The following is a 17,023-nucleotide window of genomic DNA, read 5'->3' as shown; positions in this document are numbered from 1 at the left end:
AAACAGGGTGTGGTGGTGCACCCCTGTAATCCTAGAACTCAGGATGGAGACGCATGAGGATCTTAAGTTTAAGACCATCCTTGGATACCTCACCTAAGCCACAGAGTTCCTGTGTGGGAAACAAAACCAAGCAAACAAATGAAAAAAACAAAACCTGTGTGAAGAAATATTACAAAATGAACATCTAGAACATGAAGGTTGCTGTGAGTCTTGCTACCAGCTTGGGTCTGCTTCACTTTGTTTTCTACATGTAGTCTTGTGACCTCATATGCAAAACAGCTGAACTCATCGCAGAGCTTGACAACTCTTGTCTGTCTAAACACTTACCTCCTGTTTGACCTTTAGTCCCAGCCAGGTGCTCCAGGAAGACCAAGGTCAGGGAGGGAAGAAGCTGCTCTAAGCTGAGCCCCAGTTCTGGGTGTATGGAGGGAGCAGAGGAAGCCTTTGGCCTTTCAGAAGAGGTGACAGCTGGGACAATATGGAGGTCTTCATGGAGCCCTGGATCACTTGGATAAAGGCTCCTCACCGTGTCTTGCCCAAAATAGAACTCTCAATACATGACTATTAGGTTCATTCATAGCCAAGGTATCTGCAGCCCAGGGAAGATGTAGCAGTCTCAACTGGTCCCAAATCCTCACTCAGTGTGGGCATCTAAGGGTGTTGTCATCAATGAGAGGCAGAAGTGAGGAGAGGCAGGTTTTGGAGCTCTGGCTCCCTCCCTTTCTGTTTTTCTTCTTCATCAAGCAAATACTGAATAATCTGCTCAGTACTGGGTGGACCGTGAGTGTTAGAGTGGAAATAAAGGCAGCACAGAGGGATTTGTGAACAGTTACTTATCACACAGTGGAATTGTGAGACTGAGAGACAGGGACAGCGTGTTCTGGGGACCAGGAACACTCAGGGGAATCTCTTCGTTTGACAAGAGATTCTGAAGAAGCTTCCTGGGAGGGAAGATGCTGTGCTTGAGCTCAGTTAGTCAAGCAAAGGACAAGGGAAGGCATGTGCAAGGATGGAAAGGCCAGAGGGCTGCATCTTGGCAAAGATTACAATTTGGTCTAGCTGGAGCACAAATGGCAGGGGTGGGAGTCTGTCAAGGTCAAAGGCTGGAGAAGTAGAAGGGAGCCTGTTGTATAATAGGACTGCTGGAGAGATAGGAACAAAGATCTACTCATTCCAGGTAGGGAACCCATGACAGACCAAAGTATAGATATCACTGGAGTCTAACTTAGTAAACCAAAGAGTTTTATTGGGGGTCACTTATGAGTGATGAGATACTTAGAGGAGCAGAAATGACTCAAATACAGTTGTATCGACAAAATCCCATCCCAGCATGGGTGACAGCTCACAAGAGTGGGAACCTGGAACACACTGCATGGCCTGCAGGCAGATGGACAGGTTGGAGAGTGTCTTTCCAGATAGGCTTGTTGGTTTGAGCCTCTTCTAGGCAGTTTGGCAGAAATGATTTGTCTCTTTCTAGGACTCAGCTTGTCTGAGAGTGTGTATCAGCAGCCCTTACTGCTTCTACAGGCTTGGGGAGGGAGGGACCTAGAGAATCTCTTCAGTTTCAGGGACTTCCTGAAGCCTTTGAGTTATTAACTTTCTGAGCTTCTCTACAGGATGGAATGTTTCACCTCCCCTTTAACAATCTGTGTCACAACAAACTTTGCTTTACGGTGGAAGGTTTAAGGTTTTAATCTCAGAGGGAACTGCTTCACAACAGAGCCAGATCTAAGGGACTTGGAGGACACCTCAAGGAGGCTTTGACCTTGATTCTTTAAATTATAACACCTTTTAAACATTGTAAACTAGAGAAGTGATTTCCCTAAAGAAGGTAGGCAATGGAAGCCTATTTGTACTTATTGACCACGATTCCACAAGAGTAAGTGAATTTGTTTATAGTCATTTGACAAAGATATGTGGGGTACTATGTACCGAGCTCCATGCCAGGTCTGGAGCTGAGTGTTGTAAAGAGATCTTGTACTGACAGAGCAAACACTAAGGCAGGAAAGATAGGTCTCAATTACCTTGTATTAACTGAGTTTGACAACCAGAGGAGACACGCCCATGGGGGGGGGGCATGTACAGTGTTCCAGAACTCACCTGTGATTGGTCAGTCCAGAACCGAGAGGTGTGAGCCAAGGCAGCTTGGTTCTCTCCCTTTAGTAGGCTGCCAATGATAAGCTGGGTTGTTAAGTGTGGAAGAAAAGGGACGGCTTTAGTAAGAGCACCTGAGGGCCCTCAAGAATGTGGAGATGGAGAGGGAAGAGGCAAAAATAGACTTTCCAATGAGGCAAATTCATTGGGGGTGGGGGGTGGAACCTCAGTAGCAACAGTTACTTCAAATGAGTCATGAGACATTTGGCTCTCAGGACATATATGCCAAGTGGGTTATGCTACCGTAGCTTTGAAACCATGCACCTTCCTGGGAAGCTGATCATAGCCGTTTTGTTTGACACTACCTTGCAATTGGGTTTTATTCTACACTGCCCTGGGGATCTGAACTGTGTAGATTGTCTATTTCTTTATTTGTCCCTACACGGCAAGAATGTGACGCCCCCTTTCTCCCCATCCCCTGCAGTTTGAAGAGAATATCATAGATATCTGCTTGGAGCTGCTAGAGAAGAGCCTGAACTTCCAGGTTGACCCATCCACAGACTGTGCCCTTCGAGGAAGCCCTGTCTACATCAGCAGAGTTGTGTGTGCCATGGTGAGGCCCCTGGTGTGCCGTGCCTAGGGAAGAAGGGAGCTGTGTAAAGGGACCTCTGCCTTCTCATGGCTATACCTGCAACAGGAGAATGAGGAGTCAAAAGACAGGGCCCCTCTGAGAATGGGACTGACAGCTGACTGTGGAAAATGAGTTAGCTCAACTAAACCCTGGGATAGTTGGTATGGGCTGTTGTCTCTACTAATGGCAAATTGCAAAATTACATGGTTTTGGACAGAAGCTGAGTGTCACTGAGTTTGAGAATTATCTCGGTACTTCTAGATTTCCTTGGTTCAAATGTGTTTTTAGAGCGTTCAAAGCCAAGCACCTGCTTTATAGAAAATCGAAATAGGATAATGAATTCATACATGTTTAAGTCAGAATAGCTTGCCTCCCACTTTCGACTCTCCCCAGCAGGTCTGGAAAGTCCCCAGTAAAGTAAGGCCAAAGGTCTTTTCTGTGTCTCAGACTGGCAGTCCTTCCTATCAGCACCCCCACACCCCCGAATCACGTCCTGTGGAAGGATTAGTTGTTTCTAACGCTTCTCTATATGGCTTCTCCTTAGATAAACAGCAATGATGACAGTGGAGTGCTCAATGGCAACTGGAGTGAGAATTATGTGGACGGCATCAACCCCGCAGAATGGACTGGCAGCGTGGCCATCCTTAAGCAGTGGCATGCCACAGGCTGCCAACCAGTGCGCTATGGGCAATGCTGGGTCTTTGCTGCTGTCATGTGCACAGGTAGGAGGTGAGACGGGCCCCAGGGGAAGCTAGAGCAGCTAGCTGGGTAGGAGCCCTCGGAACCACTCTTGTCTCAGGCTCCCGTTTCCCACCAGGGACATTTTGAAGGCAGCTGTTTCCTGCAAAACTGTCTCATCACTGAGCTCACCCGTTTGGACTTATTTCAGACAGTGTGTGGTTCTGAAATAGAAATCACACATCAAGACTCATCACCCTCCCCTCTGAGCTCATGCAGCCCAACAAAATGTTCCCATAAGAATGGGAATGAGATGAAATGATAATTGATTCCGTAGCCCAAAGACAAAATTATGCTGTTTCTGGCTTAAATGAAGACATGGACACAGAAGGGAGATGAGCATCGGACCTTAGGGCTGGAAAGAGGCCACCCAAGTAGAATGACTGAGACTCTGGAGTTGCTCCAAGCTCAAAGGGAAGGAATTAGCAGTCTGACTCAGCACAGGGGGTTCGAGGACAAGGGGAAATGGAAGATGAATTTTTACTAGGTACTGGCGATCACATAGACAGAGAAGCTAAAAGAATAAGTGTGCAGAAGGAAGACAGAAGGGCACAGGTTTGTGTGTGGCAAGATGGCAACGTAGAAATAGATGGGGAGGGAATTTTAAAAGAAGCGACATCTGGAAATGTGTCCCATGAAGGAGGTGGTGAGAGGAGCCTCCTGCCTTACCCAGGCCACTCTCCTTCTTGTGGTCCCCACCCTCACTCTGCCCACTCTCATTTTCTTGTTATGCAAGCCCATGTCCCTGAGTTGGTCTCAGTCATCATTCCTGCTAACTAGGGAGAGGGACCATGTCCGGCTTTCACTCACAGGACGCTAGGAAGAGGAAGGGAATCCAGAGCTGCAGTAACTTGGTGTTTATTGAAGGTTTAGGCCTTTTACATAGAAATTCCCCGTGACAGCCACGAATGCCAGACCAGACTTGGGACAGAGTGTGAAGGCCAGAGAGGCTGCTGAATGTGCAACATCAGGCCTCAGTCCTAGGGCATGAGGAGATCTCTTTTGACACTGACCGAGTGTGACAGCCTCATCAGAGTAGGCCACTGCTGCGGCCCTTAGCTAGTGTCTGCCTGTTCTGCTGCTGCAGATCCTGATGGATGCTCTGATGGCCCCGTGAGAAGACATAAATAATCCAACAGCTTTGATGTCAAAAGATGAGTTTAGGGTGATGTGGGAATATGAATCACCCAGAAGGCAGATGCAAGTCTGCCTGGGCAGAAAACTGGGCAGGGTGACCCAAAACTCCAATCCCAACACTCAGGATGACGCAGGAGGAGATCATTCTATATTCAAGTACAGCCTGGGCTATATAAGGAGTTCTAGGCCAGCCTGGCTCACAGACAGAATGAGCTACACACACACACCACACGCGCAATGGAAGGGCAGAATGGATCTTGTGTAAGAGAAAAGGGAAAACTTCCAGTGTGGAAAAACTGAGTTTGTGCGTAGAGAAGAGAGCTGGGTTTGGGAGTGGCTGTCTGGAATAAATGATGAAATAGATGGAAATGGTGAATGGAGGTTACACAATGACAGCAGGGCAATTAAAGTGTCTATGAGGATCTTGGCCTTGGAAGGTCACTGGAGTGACCTTGCCAACAAAGAGTTGGGCAATAATCAAATGTGTCCACTCCAGCTATAGAACGGCCAGCTTTCCCTTACAGGGCCACCTTGTCATATGTCAGTAAATATATTAGCCCCCAAGGCTAATCTACTCACCCAACAACACACAGTGGAGTCCTTCTGTGCTAGATACTGTATTCCAGCTATTCTTGGACACAAAGATGGAAAAGTCCCAGACACTGTGGTTCCTCACCAAAGTAAAAGATAAGGGTTTAGCCAAAGTAATTATGCCAATGTAGCTGCCAACTCATGTCTTAGGCAATTATTATTTGTTCCATAACTGTTATAGTGATGATGGGCATTTTAACAGAGTGCCAAGTACTGTGTTAAAACCTTACCAAAGGAGAGTAACAGTAAAGTATGTGTACTCCAGGGACAGACTCCTTGGGCTTTCTGCAGTCCCTTTATCCATAGAAAACACATTCCAAGACCCTCCAGACAAGCCTGTCACCCTCCTAGGACCAAAGCCTATTTATATATACTCTGTGTTTTCTCAAACATACACACCTATGATAAAGTTTAGTTTATTAATTAGGCACAGCAAGAAATCAGTAACAATAACTGAAGTAACTCAGGATAGTTATAACATTACCCTATAATAAATTTGTCAGCATTATTACTCTTGAACTTTGGGCAATTATTAAATAAAATGAGGGCTACTCGAGCCCAGAACTGCAGTAGCATGGCAGAGATCTGATAGCCCAGGTGACTAGCAGGCAGGTGGTGTACACAGCAAAGGACTCTCTGGACAGAGAGATGAATCATGTTGTTGGGAGGACAGCTGAGAGGTCATCATGCTGCTCAAAACAATGCAGGGTTTAAAAGCCAAGACATGTTTATTTCTGCAATTTCCATTTAATACTATCATCCTGTGGCTGACTGGGGGCAACTGAAACCACAGAAGTTGATATGCATGAATCATGAGTATAAATACTAACACTGCTATCAACTATCTAAGTAACTTCAGGTAAGTCACTTGTGCCTAGGCCTCCTAAGATATTTGGTGAGGAAATGAAGCTTTAGGCTTGTTCTCCATTGAAGGGGTTTCATGTTATTTTAGAAATTAGTTATGCAAATTATCATGTGAGAGGCCCAGAATGCTTCATCCATTTCATCTCGTCTTTCCACTGACTGCTGCTATTTATTTATTCATTTTAAATTTTATTTGTATATATTTGATGCACAATATATGGTATGTCCTTAACCATTTTTGCTCTCCTCACCTGTCCTGGTTTTCCTGCCACCATTTTTCTCTTCCGCAATGGTCAACTTTCTGTTTTCCTGTTGTGTGTTTGTGTGTGTGTATGTTGTATGTGTGTGTGTGCATGCACATTCAGGCATCTGTATTAAGTTCTATGTGTAAGAAGAGAAAGCTAAGAGAAGCCATACAATATTTGTCTTTCTGAGGCTACTTTATTTTCAACTCTGTCCATTTGCCCAAAAGTGACACTTTCTTTATCTGCCAAGCATTATTGAAAGGACTTGTGTGAGTTGACACAGGGACAATGTCTTGCTAGAGTGAGTGTTCAGTATTAGCTAAGGGTGTCTTGGTTGATCCCTGGATGGTTTTATGGTTCTTTCATCCTCTCCATGCACCAGACAGATGGAGTGGAAAAACTCGTCTCCCCTTCCAGTCTGCTTTCAATGTAGGCCACGGTCTAACTCACAGGCGGCACTGGCCAGCAGCTGCCATTTGCCTAGTGCCTGATGTGCTTCCCACTCACGTGGGACACCTTTCATTGTTTCTGATCCTGTGACATAGATAGCATCTCAGCTGTCTCGCAGATGAAGCTTACTGAGACCACGTGACTTTTAAATTGTCAGACATACATTCTTTTGTTTTGCTTGAGACAGGGTGTCCCTGTGTAACTCAGGCTGTCCTGGAGCAGGCTTGCTATGTACACCAGGCTGGCCTCGAACACAAGGAGATATGCTTGTCTCTGCCTCTCAAGTGCTGGGATTAAAGGTGTATTCTATCATGGTAGGTCTTTTAAAACGTACAATCTTAAACTGGGAGTGTAGCTCCCTGACAGAATCTTAGTTTTGCATGCTTGTAGCCCTAACTTAATGGATAGTACAACTCAAAAGAGTGTACTCTCCCCTCTACAGCCCCCTCCCCTGCCCACTGTTGTCTTTTTGCCTATCAAAGATAATGACTTTAATTGCCTGTAGAAAAATCACAAAAGGAGGCTTTGTGTTTAACAAAGGTATTGATGGGTTTGGTTTTTTTTTTTTTTTTCCTGCAAGTTTCCTTTGGCATCCATTTGTGGGTGGTTGCTTGGTAATTAGAGAGAAATTCCTGACCCTCCCTCTGTGCTCAGGGCCAGCTTCCAGAGAGCTCTAGAGCATTGGGCTCTTTCCTTTATGGCTTCAATTCTAGAAAAAAAAAAAAAAACTGGAGACTTTGAGTGGGGTCTGAGAAGTAGCCTAGATGCCTTGCACTGTAGTAGGGGACCAGAGGGACCAGAGACAGTGGAGTTCTGCTGTCTGAAAATGCCCCCCAGAAGTCAGATAGCTCTATGGTTGCATACACAGGACATACCTTGAACAGGCAGATGCAGACAAAGAACATTCATCCATGGCTGCTTAGGACGGAGGACCACAGAGTAACCAAGAATGTCTGCTCGTGAGTAGACATGTTTTGTTTTATGCTGTTATTGTTGCTTTTGGGACTCACTCTGTAGCTCAGGGATTCCTCACACTCATCCTTCTCCTCCTTCCTCAGCCTCCCAAGAGCTGGGCTTACATCCATGCCACTATGCCTAGCTTCAGCAGGCTCTCTTTCTGAAGTGATAATGAAAACGTCCTAGCATTAAATAGTTGGAATTGTTGCACAATTCGTCCAAATAGCACAAACCAATGAATTGTACATTTGACAAAGGTGAACTGTAGGATATGAGTTAAGAAAGTTGCTTGAGGAAAATCCAGGCATCCTGGAAATAGGCTTGCCTGCTTTATTCCATACCAATTAGTAGGGAAGCAGCAGTCCCGGGCATAAAGACACTAAGAGGCAACTGGTCTGAGGGGTTTATCCTTTCCTGTATAAAATGACACTCTCATCCTCGGATGCCACAGTGAGAACACCAGGCAGGAACCAATGTGAGAGATGTGGCTGAGGACTCTCCAACCATAGCAACTACACTTGTGCGGTTTTCATTGACTGGATTCTACCTTGAAAATACTTGCAGTAGCGTGTTCTATTTTCAGTGTTTGAACCGCTCCCAGCTCCACACTGTTTAAGACACATTCTAACTTAACTGTGTAGTGGTCTCCACACAGTACCTCATCATCATTTCATGCTGGGACCTGCCTGTGCCTTTAAGGAAATGGCACTGGGCGGATGCAGCATCAATGGAGGCTAAAGACTGACAATCCCTGGCCTTACAATATTATTGTTTATGCTTTAATAAGCTGTGGTTTCTTCCTCTGTGACTCTCTTACTATTTGTGCTTTAGTAAGTGCTGGTTTCCTTTCTCTTTCACTCAAGGAGCTCTCATGGCCAGGCAAGAGGCTTGGACTCATTAACACTTTGTGAACCAGAGAGAAAAGAAAGGAAAAGAATTACAATTTTTTACACAGGCACATGCACGCACACACACTGAGTGGGCCTGACCACCTGTGTCATCAACTCCACAAGTGTGCACACATACTTAAATAACAGACATATATACATTTGGTGGGTGGGGCAGAGCTCCCCAAGCCACACACGTACATTTGGTGGGTGGATGGGGCAGAGCCCCAGATGTCACACTTTCTTCCTTCTCTCTGGCCTTCTTAGACCTTCTTAGACAAAAGTTCTTAGAAAATTATCTCATAGATAAAATGTTACACAAAAGGGGAGTTACAGAAGGTTGACAGTAGTAAGTTCAAAGCAGTGTTTTATTCTATAAGCTCAGTATAAGTTAAAAGCCACAGTTTCACGTGGCCTTGCTGTATCGTAGTGCACACTTGTGGCTTCATCCTTGGATCTGACCTAGAATGAATGTTTTTCCTTCATCACAGATTTGTCCCAAGCCTCATTCTCTCCTTAGTGCAATTTATAAAACCCCACTGTATTCTTTATTATGCAGCCTATACTTACTAATCCGTGAGGAGTGGGGACATTCTATTCTTTTTATCTCTTTCCTTATTTGTTTATTTATTTTACTTGCCACAGTTGCCCTAAGCCCTGGAAAGGTCCTCACAATTTAAATTTTCTTTCTTTCTTTTTTTTTTAAAGATTTATTTATTGAGTATATGTAAGTACACTGTAGCTGTCTTCAGACACTCCAGAAGAGGGAGTCAGATCTCGTTACAGATGGTTGTGAGCCACCATGTGGTTGCTGGGATTTGAACTCCGGACCTTTGGAAGAGCAGTCGGGTGCTCTTACCCACTGAGCCATCTCACCAGCCCCAATTTAAATTTTCTTGTGGTATTAAATAAATGTTGTAGTTAAAGGAGCATCCATACAGTAAAAAAGCTAAAAACTTCAATTCCTTATAGAAAAAAAATGATTCTAAGCTCTAGAAATATTCAAGTTTTTTTAAAATAAGAAGGTAAAATGAGCACATAATCTTTTCTATTTTTATACAAGCATGCACTAAAATTTAAACCAAAGCCAATCTTTTCTGTTCTTTTTCCTAACTTTATTATATCTTTCTGGCAAAACAACTGAAACCATCTCTTAAAACTTTCTTCCTAAAATTATTTGAATCAAATCAGGAATTTTATAAAATCATTAATTCATCTAAACAGCACTTATTCATGAAAGTTCATGCCAGGAGCCAATCTCAAAACAACCTCTGTTCTCACTCTTTTTATGGAATTCTGAATCTCCAAGAGGGAACCTTATCCACGGGCTTCGTGCTTCATTTCTCCCCGACCTTTCTTTGATCATAGACTGGACTTGCACAATACCCTGGCTGGAACACTTATCTACTGTTGTTTTCCATTGATTTATGAACACAGAAATTGTATGGAATGTGCCTTCATAGCATTGTTGGTTAACACATGACACTGATTTGGAAAGCTGTATGGCACACAGCTTTACACAAGCATTAGCTGTCATAACTGGGATACTGTTCTATTCTTTGCATCTTGGGCTCCAGTGATTTAGCTGGGTCTTGTTTAAAGATCTCTCCATCCATGTCCCAAAGTTCAATTCCATATCCTCCCTATCACTCTTCCTCTGCCTTGTTTTCTTTCTCTGTTTCTTAAGTATTTAGGGTTGCAATTGGTCACATTCCCTACTTGACAGTATTGTCATAGTTGGTCTGCTTCCAGCCTCTCTTTTTTCCTTTTATACAATAACTCACGCTGAGTTCCTATCCACAAAACATTTTAATATGTTTGATATGTACCACTGTAGTGGAAAGTGTTCTCACTAAAGTGAGATACAAAAGTGTATTATTATCAATATGAAATTTTTTCTTATTTTTTTTTAGATTTTATTTTATTTTATGTGTATGAGTGTTTTGCCTGTAGGTATGTTTGTGTGCCATGTGCATGCCTGGTTCCTGCAGAAGTCAAAAAAAGGGTATCAGATTCCTTAAAACTGAACTGTGATGGTGATAAGCCTCCATGTGGGTGCTGGAAACTGAACCTAGATCCTCTTCAAGAGCAGCAGGTGTTCTTCACCACTGAGCTGTGTCTCCAGACCCCATCCATGTACAGTTTTTATTCAATGTGGGTTTTGTGTCACATGTATTTTTTATCTTTAGAAATGGCCTTCTCCTCTAACTTCTGGTTCTCTTCATTGTGTCCATGTTTTCTCTGTCTTCTCTTAAGCATAGGCATACTATTTAAATTACTTTTTTAGACCTTTGGCTGCTAATCCCATCATCTATTGTTTCTGGATTTCTCTCTATTGATCCATACTCTTCGTAGTTATAGACTGTATCTTTCTATTTGCTTTGTAATTTTGAACAGACACTGGTCATTGAATTATGTTGTTTACCAAGGTCCAGCTTGGCATTAGGGTGCCTGGGGGAAAGCAGGGAGGGTGGTGTCAGAGATCAGGGTCAAAAGCTGATGACTTCTGGCAATTTAACTCTCTCTTGTAATTCATGGACCAAAACCTGCTGGCTTCTGGCAATTTATCTCTTTCTTGCTTTTTGGGACCAAAAGATGTTGGCCTCTGGCAATTGACTCCTGCTGATTGGGGATGGAGCGGGGTGGGGCAGGAGTTAGTTACTTGGGTTTTTTTCTCTTTAACTCAGGAACCCCTTTCTGGCTGGGCAAGAAGCTCAGAGTTCATTAACTCTTTATGAGCCAGAGAGAAAAAGAAAGGAAAAGAAAAGAAAAGAAACAAAGAAAATCAGGCACACAGACAACACACATGCTGGATGAAGCTGAAAGAAAGGGACTCCACCACTCTTTATTACAGTTCTTAGTTGTTATACCTTCTCAGGACAGTTGATCACATGGTTTTAAAAGCAGTTTTATATTCCCTAAGTTCATAGTAAGTTTAAGGCAGTAATTCATGTCATGCGTTACTAAGGCTTAAGAAGCAGAATTGTTTACATGTCTTTAAAAATTAGACTAGTATCTGACTAAACATTCATTATCTGCAGATGGCCCACCATTTAGCTCCATAAGTTCATTATAAGTTTAAAACAATAATTCTTATGTCATAAGTTAGCACAGTTTTGTCAAGAGAAAAATCATCTGCCTTGTGTCTCATTATTTTGAAGCCTTGTATAGATAAACTAGTCCATCATTTATTTTCTGTCTTTGAACCTATGATAAATTGCCCACTCCCAGTTTATGACCTTTGGTTACCAGATAGTAACATTCCTAACCTAGAAGGAATGTTTTCCTCCATCATAAATTTGTTCCAAGCCTGCTTTCTTTTCCTAATGCAATTAGCCCATAACACACGAAGGCTTACAGAGCTCTATTTGCAGCTTTCATTCTGTAGTAGGCTTGAGATTACTTGTATCAATTTAGGAATTCTATAAAATCATTACCAGGAATTACAAAAATCATCAATTCATCCACACAGCACTACTACATGAAAGAACATCTTCATATTGATTCTGCAGTAAACATGCCCAGTAGCGTGGACTAATGCCTAGGAATCATTAAATAGTGTAATAGTGTAATAGTGACAGGAAAGGCATATCAGCAGCAAGCAGCCATCCTGGGAAAAAGCCTGTGAGGACCCTGAATCTCAGAGCACACCCATGACAGCCACATAAATGGTGAGCCATCTCCAGAAAACTCACTTGCTTGCTATAGACTTTTCTAGATAGCTTCTGACAATTGTTCAACTGAATTTTTTTTTAATCCATTAAAGGCTTTTGCTGTGGTAGACCATAAGGATTTTGCATATCAATTTGAGTCTTTGGAGACTTCCTTTTAGTTTTGTTTCTAGAAACAGTCTTTATGTCTATTCTAGTTTGTGCTGGTAGGTCATGACTCTTCATGACCCTAAAGGATGCATGTAACACGCGGCCTCCATTCTGTCACTTCACCTGGGCTTCTGGAACTTTGTTCCCACACTGAAGGGGCTCCACTGCAGAGCTTGGGAGAACTCCCTTCAGATCTGTCCCTCTTCTGTCCTATGCTACCCCACAAGCTCTAGGCACCTCACCTTTGCTTCCCAGAACTGTGAGCTCATCCCTCGAACGCCTGGGGGCTGCTTGGGTCCATCCTCCCTGCCTTACAGCCTGGAAGCTGCTTGGAGGATATACCTGTTGGGATGTCTGATGTTTTCTCATGATTGAGCTAAATGATTGTCTTCGGGGAAGGAAGACCAAAAAGATAGAACACCATTGTCATGCCATTCACCCAGGGACCATGTCACTCAACAGTACTGTTTACCAGTTCTGATGCTGGCCTTGATACATGGCCATGGTGGTTTGCCTTTTGTATGTACAGGGTGGCAGGAGAAGGAGTACAACTTTTTCTGTACAATTTGTTTGCACAAGACAGCATATAATATGGAACTACACATTAGACCTGGTTATTGTGTCTTTTCTGTCTTATTTAATCTAGAATAGATTTGTTCCTGAATATGTTGAAAGCCCTAAGGCATTCTCCGATAATACCCAACCTTTGTATTCACCTGAGGGCTTCACTGTACTGTTGGTCATCTTGTGACTTTGTACTTTGCTTTGTCATCAGAAATTAAGTGTCAAATTAAACATCTTGGGCTCAGGGCTGTTCCTTTTCTGGTGCTTGTCATCAAATCTAGAGGCTGAAAATGCATGCTAAGCTCTACCTGAGCTACAGCTGAGTTGAGAAGAGGCAGCTACTTCTCAAGCAGACTTCTGATTTTCCACATGCACAGGAGCCGGAGTTTCTGTCTGTTTTGTACTGATCTAGATGACTGACTGCTGTGTGGACAGAGGGAACAAACATGAGTGTGCTCACCATGAAGGTGTCTCTTTTATTGCTCAACTCGATTCTTTTACATGGGCTGCCATTCTGTCTAACAATCCATGTTATGTGGGTCCCACACTTTGTTTTCAGCCTCTTAGAAGGTGATGCCCTTAGGTTCATGTTTGCTTTCCCCATAAATAGTGTTCACCTGTATTTCCTGAATCGCAGAAGGAGCTCAGTGGCCATGATTTAGTCTGAAATAGTCCATCTTCTTCCTATCAAAAAATAATTTGGGGGCTGGAGAGATAGTTCAGGGCTTAAGAGCATTTGATGCTCTTACAGAGTTTGATTCTCAGCCCCATATGTTAAATCATAATCATCTTTAACTCCAGTTCCAAGGAATCCAAAGTATTCTTCTGGCCTCTTTAGGGACCAGACACAGATGTGGTATATCTGTGCACATACATACATGCAGGTAAACAATAAAGCACATAAAAAATTAAAATAAATTCTTTTTTAATTAAATTATTAAATTTGAAAAAAATAATTTGGGAAGTTGGAGAAATGGTGCAGCAGTTAACAGTACCTACTGTTAGTGTAGTCCCAAGAGTCAGAGTGTGACTCTCAGTGCCCACTTTAGAAGCCAGATGTGTCCCATACATGCCTATAACCCATGATCTGAGCAAAAATTGAGAAAGGAGGGTCACAGGGGCTTGCTAGCTTCGGGCCTGGCTGAGAAATGTGATCCTCAGGCTCAGAAAGAGACCCTGCCTTGAAAAATAAGCAGAGAGTGATGGAGGACACCCAACACTCTTTCTAGACTCTACCCATGTCTCCAGGCATGCATATGTACACTCAGACCTACATGCATATAGACACATAACACACACACACACACAAGTAAACAAGAAAATAAAAATAGTCATCTGGTAGGGTGTGGCCCTAATGCAAGGATAGAAGGCTGAAGTAGTAACAAAAACTGGATTACATGCCTTTACATTTAATTGATGCCATGAAGAGCTAAGCATGCTACAGTTTCAGTTACTTAAGAGGTGAACATGAGAGGATCACTTACGCTCAGTATTTAGAAGGCAGTTAGGTAACGGACTCCATGGTAATAAAGCAAGCAATGGGACAAACGATTAAAAAAAAAGTAGCAAAAAAGCTACTCAAAAATCCACAATAAGTAAGGAAACAAATATGAATTCCTTCCATTCCCATTGTCAGCGAAGGGGACGAGTTAGATGAAGACCTCGTGACAGTGTTATCTGCAAGGCCAAAGCTGTACAATCACTGTGGTTATAAAAGACAGCGGACTATGTGAGGCAGGGGTTGGGAGTAATATTTTTACCTTTGGAAAAGTAAGCGCATGCAGACAGAAAAGAAAAGGTGACAAGAGGTGACCGAGGTCATCACATGTAAGTGTAATCACTTCACCACGGCATAGAGGCTTTAAGTGACGCTCTCAGAAGTGTGTGTGCTGGGATACACTTCAGGAATTCCGAAGCCCCTTCCTAACTGAAACCCTACCCATCCTTGCCCAATTACCATTGCTGAGCATACAGACATGTGTGTGTATGCACACATGAATAAATGCCCATGTGGTCTCCCTTTCGTAAGAGATTCAGGTCCCACAACTTTGTCACTGAAAGAGTCTCCGGAATGTCACCTCAGATCCTGAGTCGCCAGAACTGATAGTCTGTAAGCAACCTTGTTCGCCAGCTGAAGGCAATTAATTTAACAGACAGCGAATGAGAATGGGTTTTGTTCACAGCATTGTGCTAGGAATGAAGAAACACAAGCGAAGAATCAGATGGAAGCCTTGCTTTGAGGTTATTTGTAATCTGGTCAAGGAGATAAGATAGAGGTGGTAAATTACAGAGAGCTTAATCTGTTGCTAAAATGTATAGGCGATTGGAATTCTGTTGACAGTGAACGTAGGAGGCTAACATGACCCAGAGCAGTCAGAGAAACTTCAAAGAGAAAGGCGTACTGAGATCACAGGTGGCTGGGGTGCCCAAAGACATGGCAAGGGTGGAGCTTGTAGTTAGAGCAAGGAAGGGATTAAGAAAACACGAGTCCACGTCCCACCCTGACGCTCCTCTCCTTGTGATTTCACCTCTCTAAGCTTCAGCTATGTCGTCTTGTGTTTCATATTCTATATCAGCAACTCTTCTTGCCAACATAGTGGCTCACATCTATAATCCCAGCACTCAGGAGGCTGATGCAGGAGGATAGCTAGAGGAGTAAGGTCAGCCTGGGATATAGAGTGAGATTCTGGTTCAAAACCAACTTCTCTACCCCAACCAAAAAAAAAAAAAAAAAGGNGGNGGGGCTGTAGCTTAGTGGTAGAACACTTCCCAGCATGGGTAAAACCCTGGATTTGATCCCTAGTTCCACAGGAAGAAAAGTCCTAAAAGTCCTTGCCCAGGGTTCCTGATTTAAATCTCGTGCCTCTTTGGAGACCTCATTTTTTTTATTAAATATTTTCTTTATGTACATTTCAAATGCTATCCCGAAAGTTCCCTATACCCTCCTTCCACCCTGCTCCCCTACCCACCCACTCCTGCTTCTTGGCCCTGGCATTCCCCTGTACTGGGGCATATAAAGTTTGCAATACCAAGGGACTTCTCTTCCCAGTGATGGCCGACTAGGCCATCTTCTGCTACATATGCAGCTAGAGATACGAGCTCTGGGGGATACTGGTTAGTTCATGTTGTTGTTCCACCTATAGGGTTGCAGACCCCTTCAGTGGAGACCTCAATATTACTGAACATCTATAGTTGAACTGTCTTTTAGCCTTCCCGATATGGCTGTCTAGCCAAGGACATCAACATTCCTGTAGGCTTGGCCATGAGGGCAAGCACGGACTAAGTATTTCCTCACGCAATCCTCTCTAGGATCCTATGTTTTCCTCAGCTTTAAGGATGGCATACCTCAAGCTTGTCACATACCTCAAGCTTGTCACATACCTTAAGCTTGTCACATAGCAAGGAGAAGGAGGACAGGACAAGACTTGGACCCATAAATGAAGGCCCAGGGCTGCAGTTCTGTGACAGGGCACTTGTCTAATGTGTATGAAGCCCTGAGCTCAATCCCCAGCAAGACAACAGGAAGAGGAGGAGAACAGTCCTGGGTTTGTCTCCAGCATCACAAAGAGTAAAGATTGGTCTTGGTGACACATACTTGTAAACTTAAGGCAACCCTAAAGAGTCTAAACTAAATTCTAGAAGCAATAAAATATCCAATCTGAAGGTGTGAATCACTTTCTAAATTGATAACAGAATGTGTGGTAAGCCTCTACAAACATGTGGTATTTTACTCAGTCAGAGGAAAAGGAGGAAGAAGAGGAAAAGCTATTATTGCCCCTCTGTGGCTTCATTCTGTCTCACTGTAATAGCCCACCTCCCCTTCTTGAGTCCTGTCCTCTCAAAGGCCATGATAAGTTCAAGCAAGAATGTATCAGTGTAGATCCTTCACTGTGCCTGGGTATAGCACATGGCCATTATGGCAGTGTGTGTTCACATCAGAAATCATTAGGCATCGTCCATCCATCCATCCATTCACTCACCCACCCACCCATCCATCCATCCACTCACCCACCCACCCACCCACCCATCCATCCATCCACTCAC

The 17,023-nt window shown here is 43.5% G+C and overlaps 1 protein-coding gene across 4 annotated transcripts in view; it reads left to right on the top strand.

The window, feature by feature from the left end:
* Tgm5 (transglutaminase 5) overlaps positions 1-17,023 on the top strand; it is a 39,270-nt gene that overhangs the window by 11,541 nt on the left and 10,706 nt on the right. For 3 of the 4 annotated variants that reach the window (XM_021156274.1, XM_021156276.1, XM_021156275.1), the window contains 2 exons: positions 2,579-2,707; positions 3,270-3,447. In XM_021156274.1, the coding sequence (XP_021011933.1) occupies positions 2,579-2,707; positions 3,270-3,447 (307 nt within the window). Of the gene's footprint in view, positions 1-2,578; positions 2,708-3,269; positions 3,455-17,023 lie in introns of all 4 variants that reach the window. The other variant, XM_029474447.1, reaches the window with a different exon arrangement.

Source organism: Mus caroli, chromosome 2 (genome assembly GCF_900094665.2).
Source record: "Mus caroli chromosome 2, CAROLI_EIJ_v1.1, whole genome shotgun sequence".
NCBI classification, from domain to species: domain Eukaryota; kingdom Metazoa; phylum Chordata; class Mammalia; order Rodentia; family Muridae; genus Mus; species Mus caroli.
The sequence above is the reverse complement of the archived record's forward strand: the minus strand, read 5'-3'. Positions and strand labels throughout refer to the sequence as shown.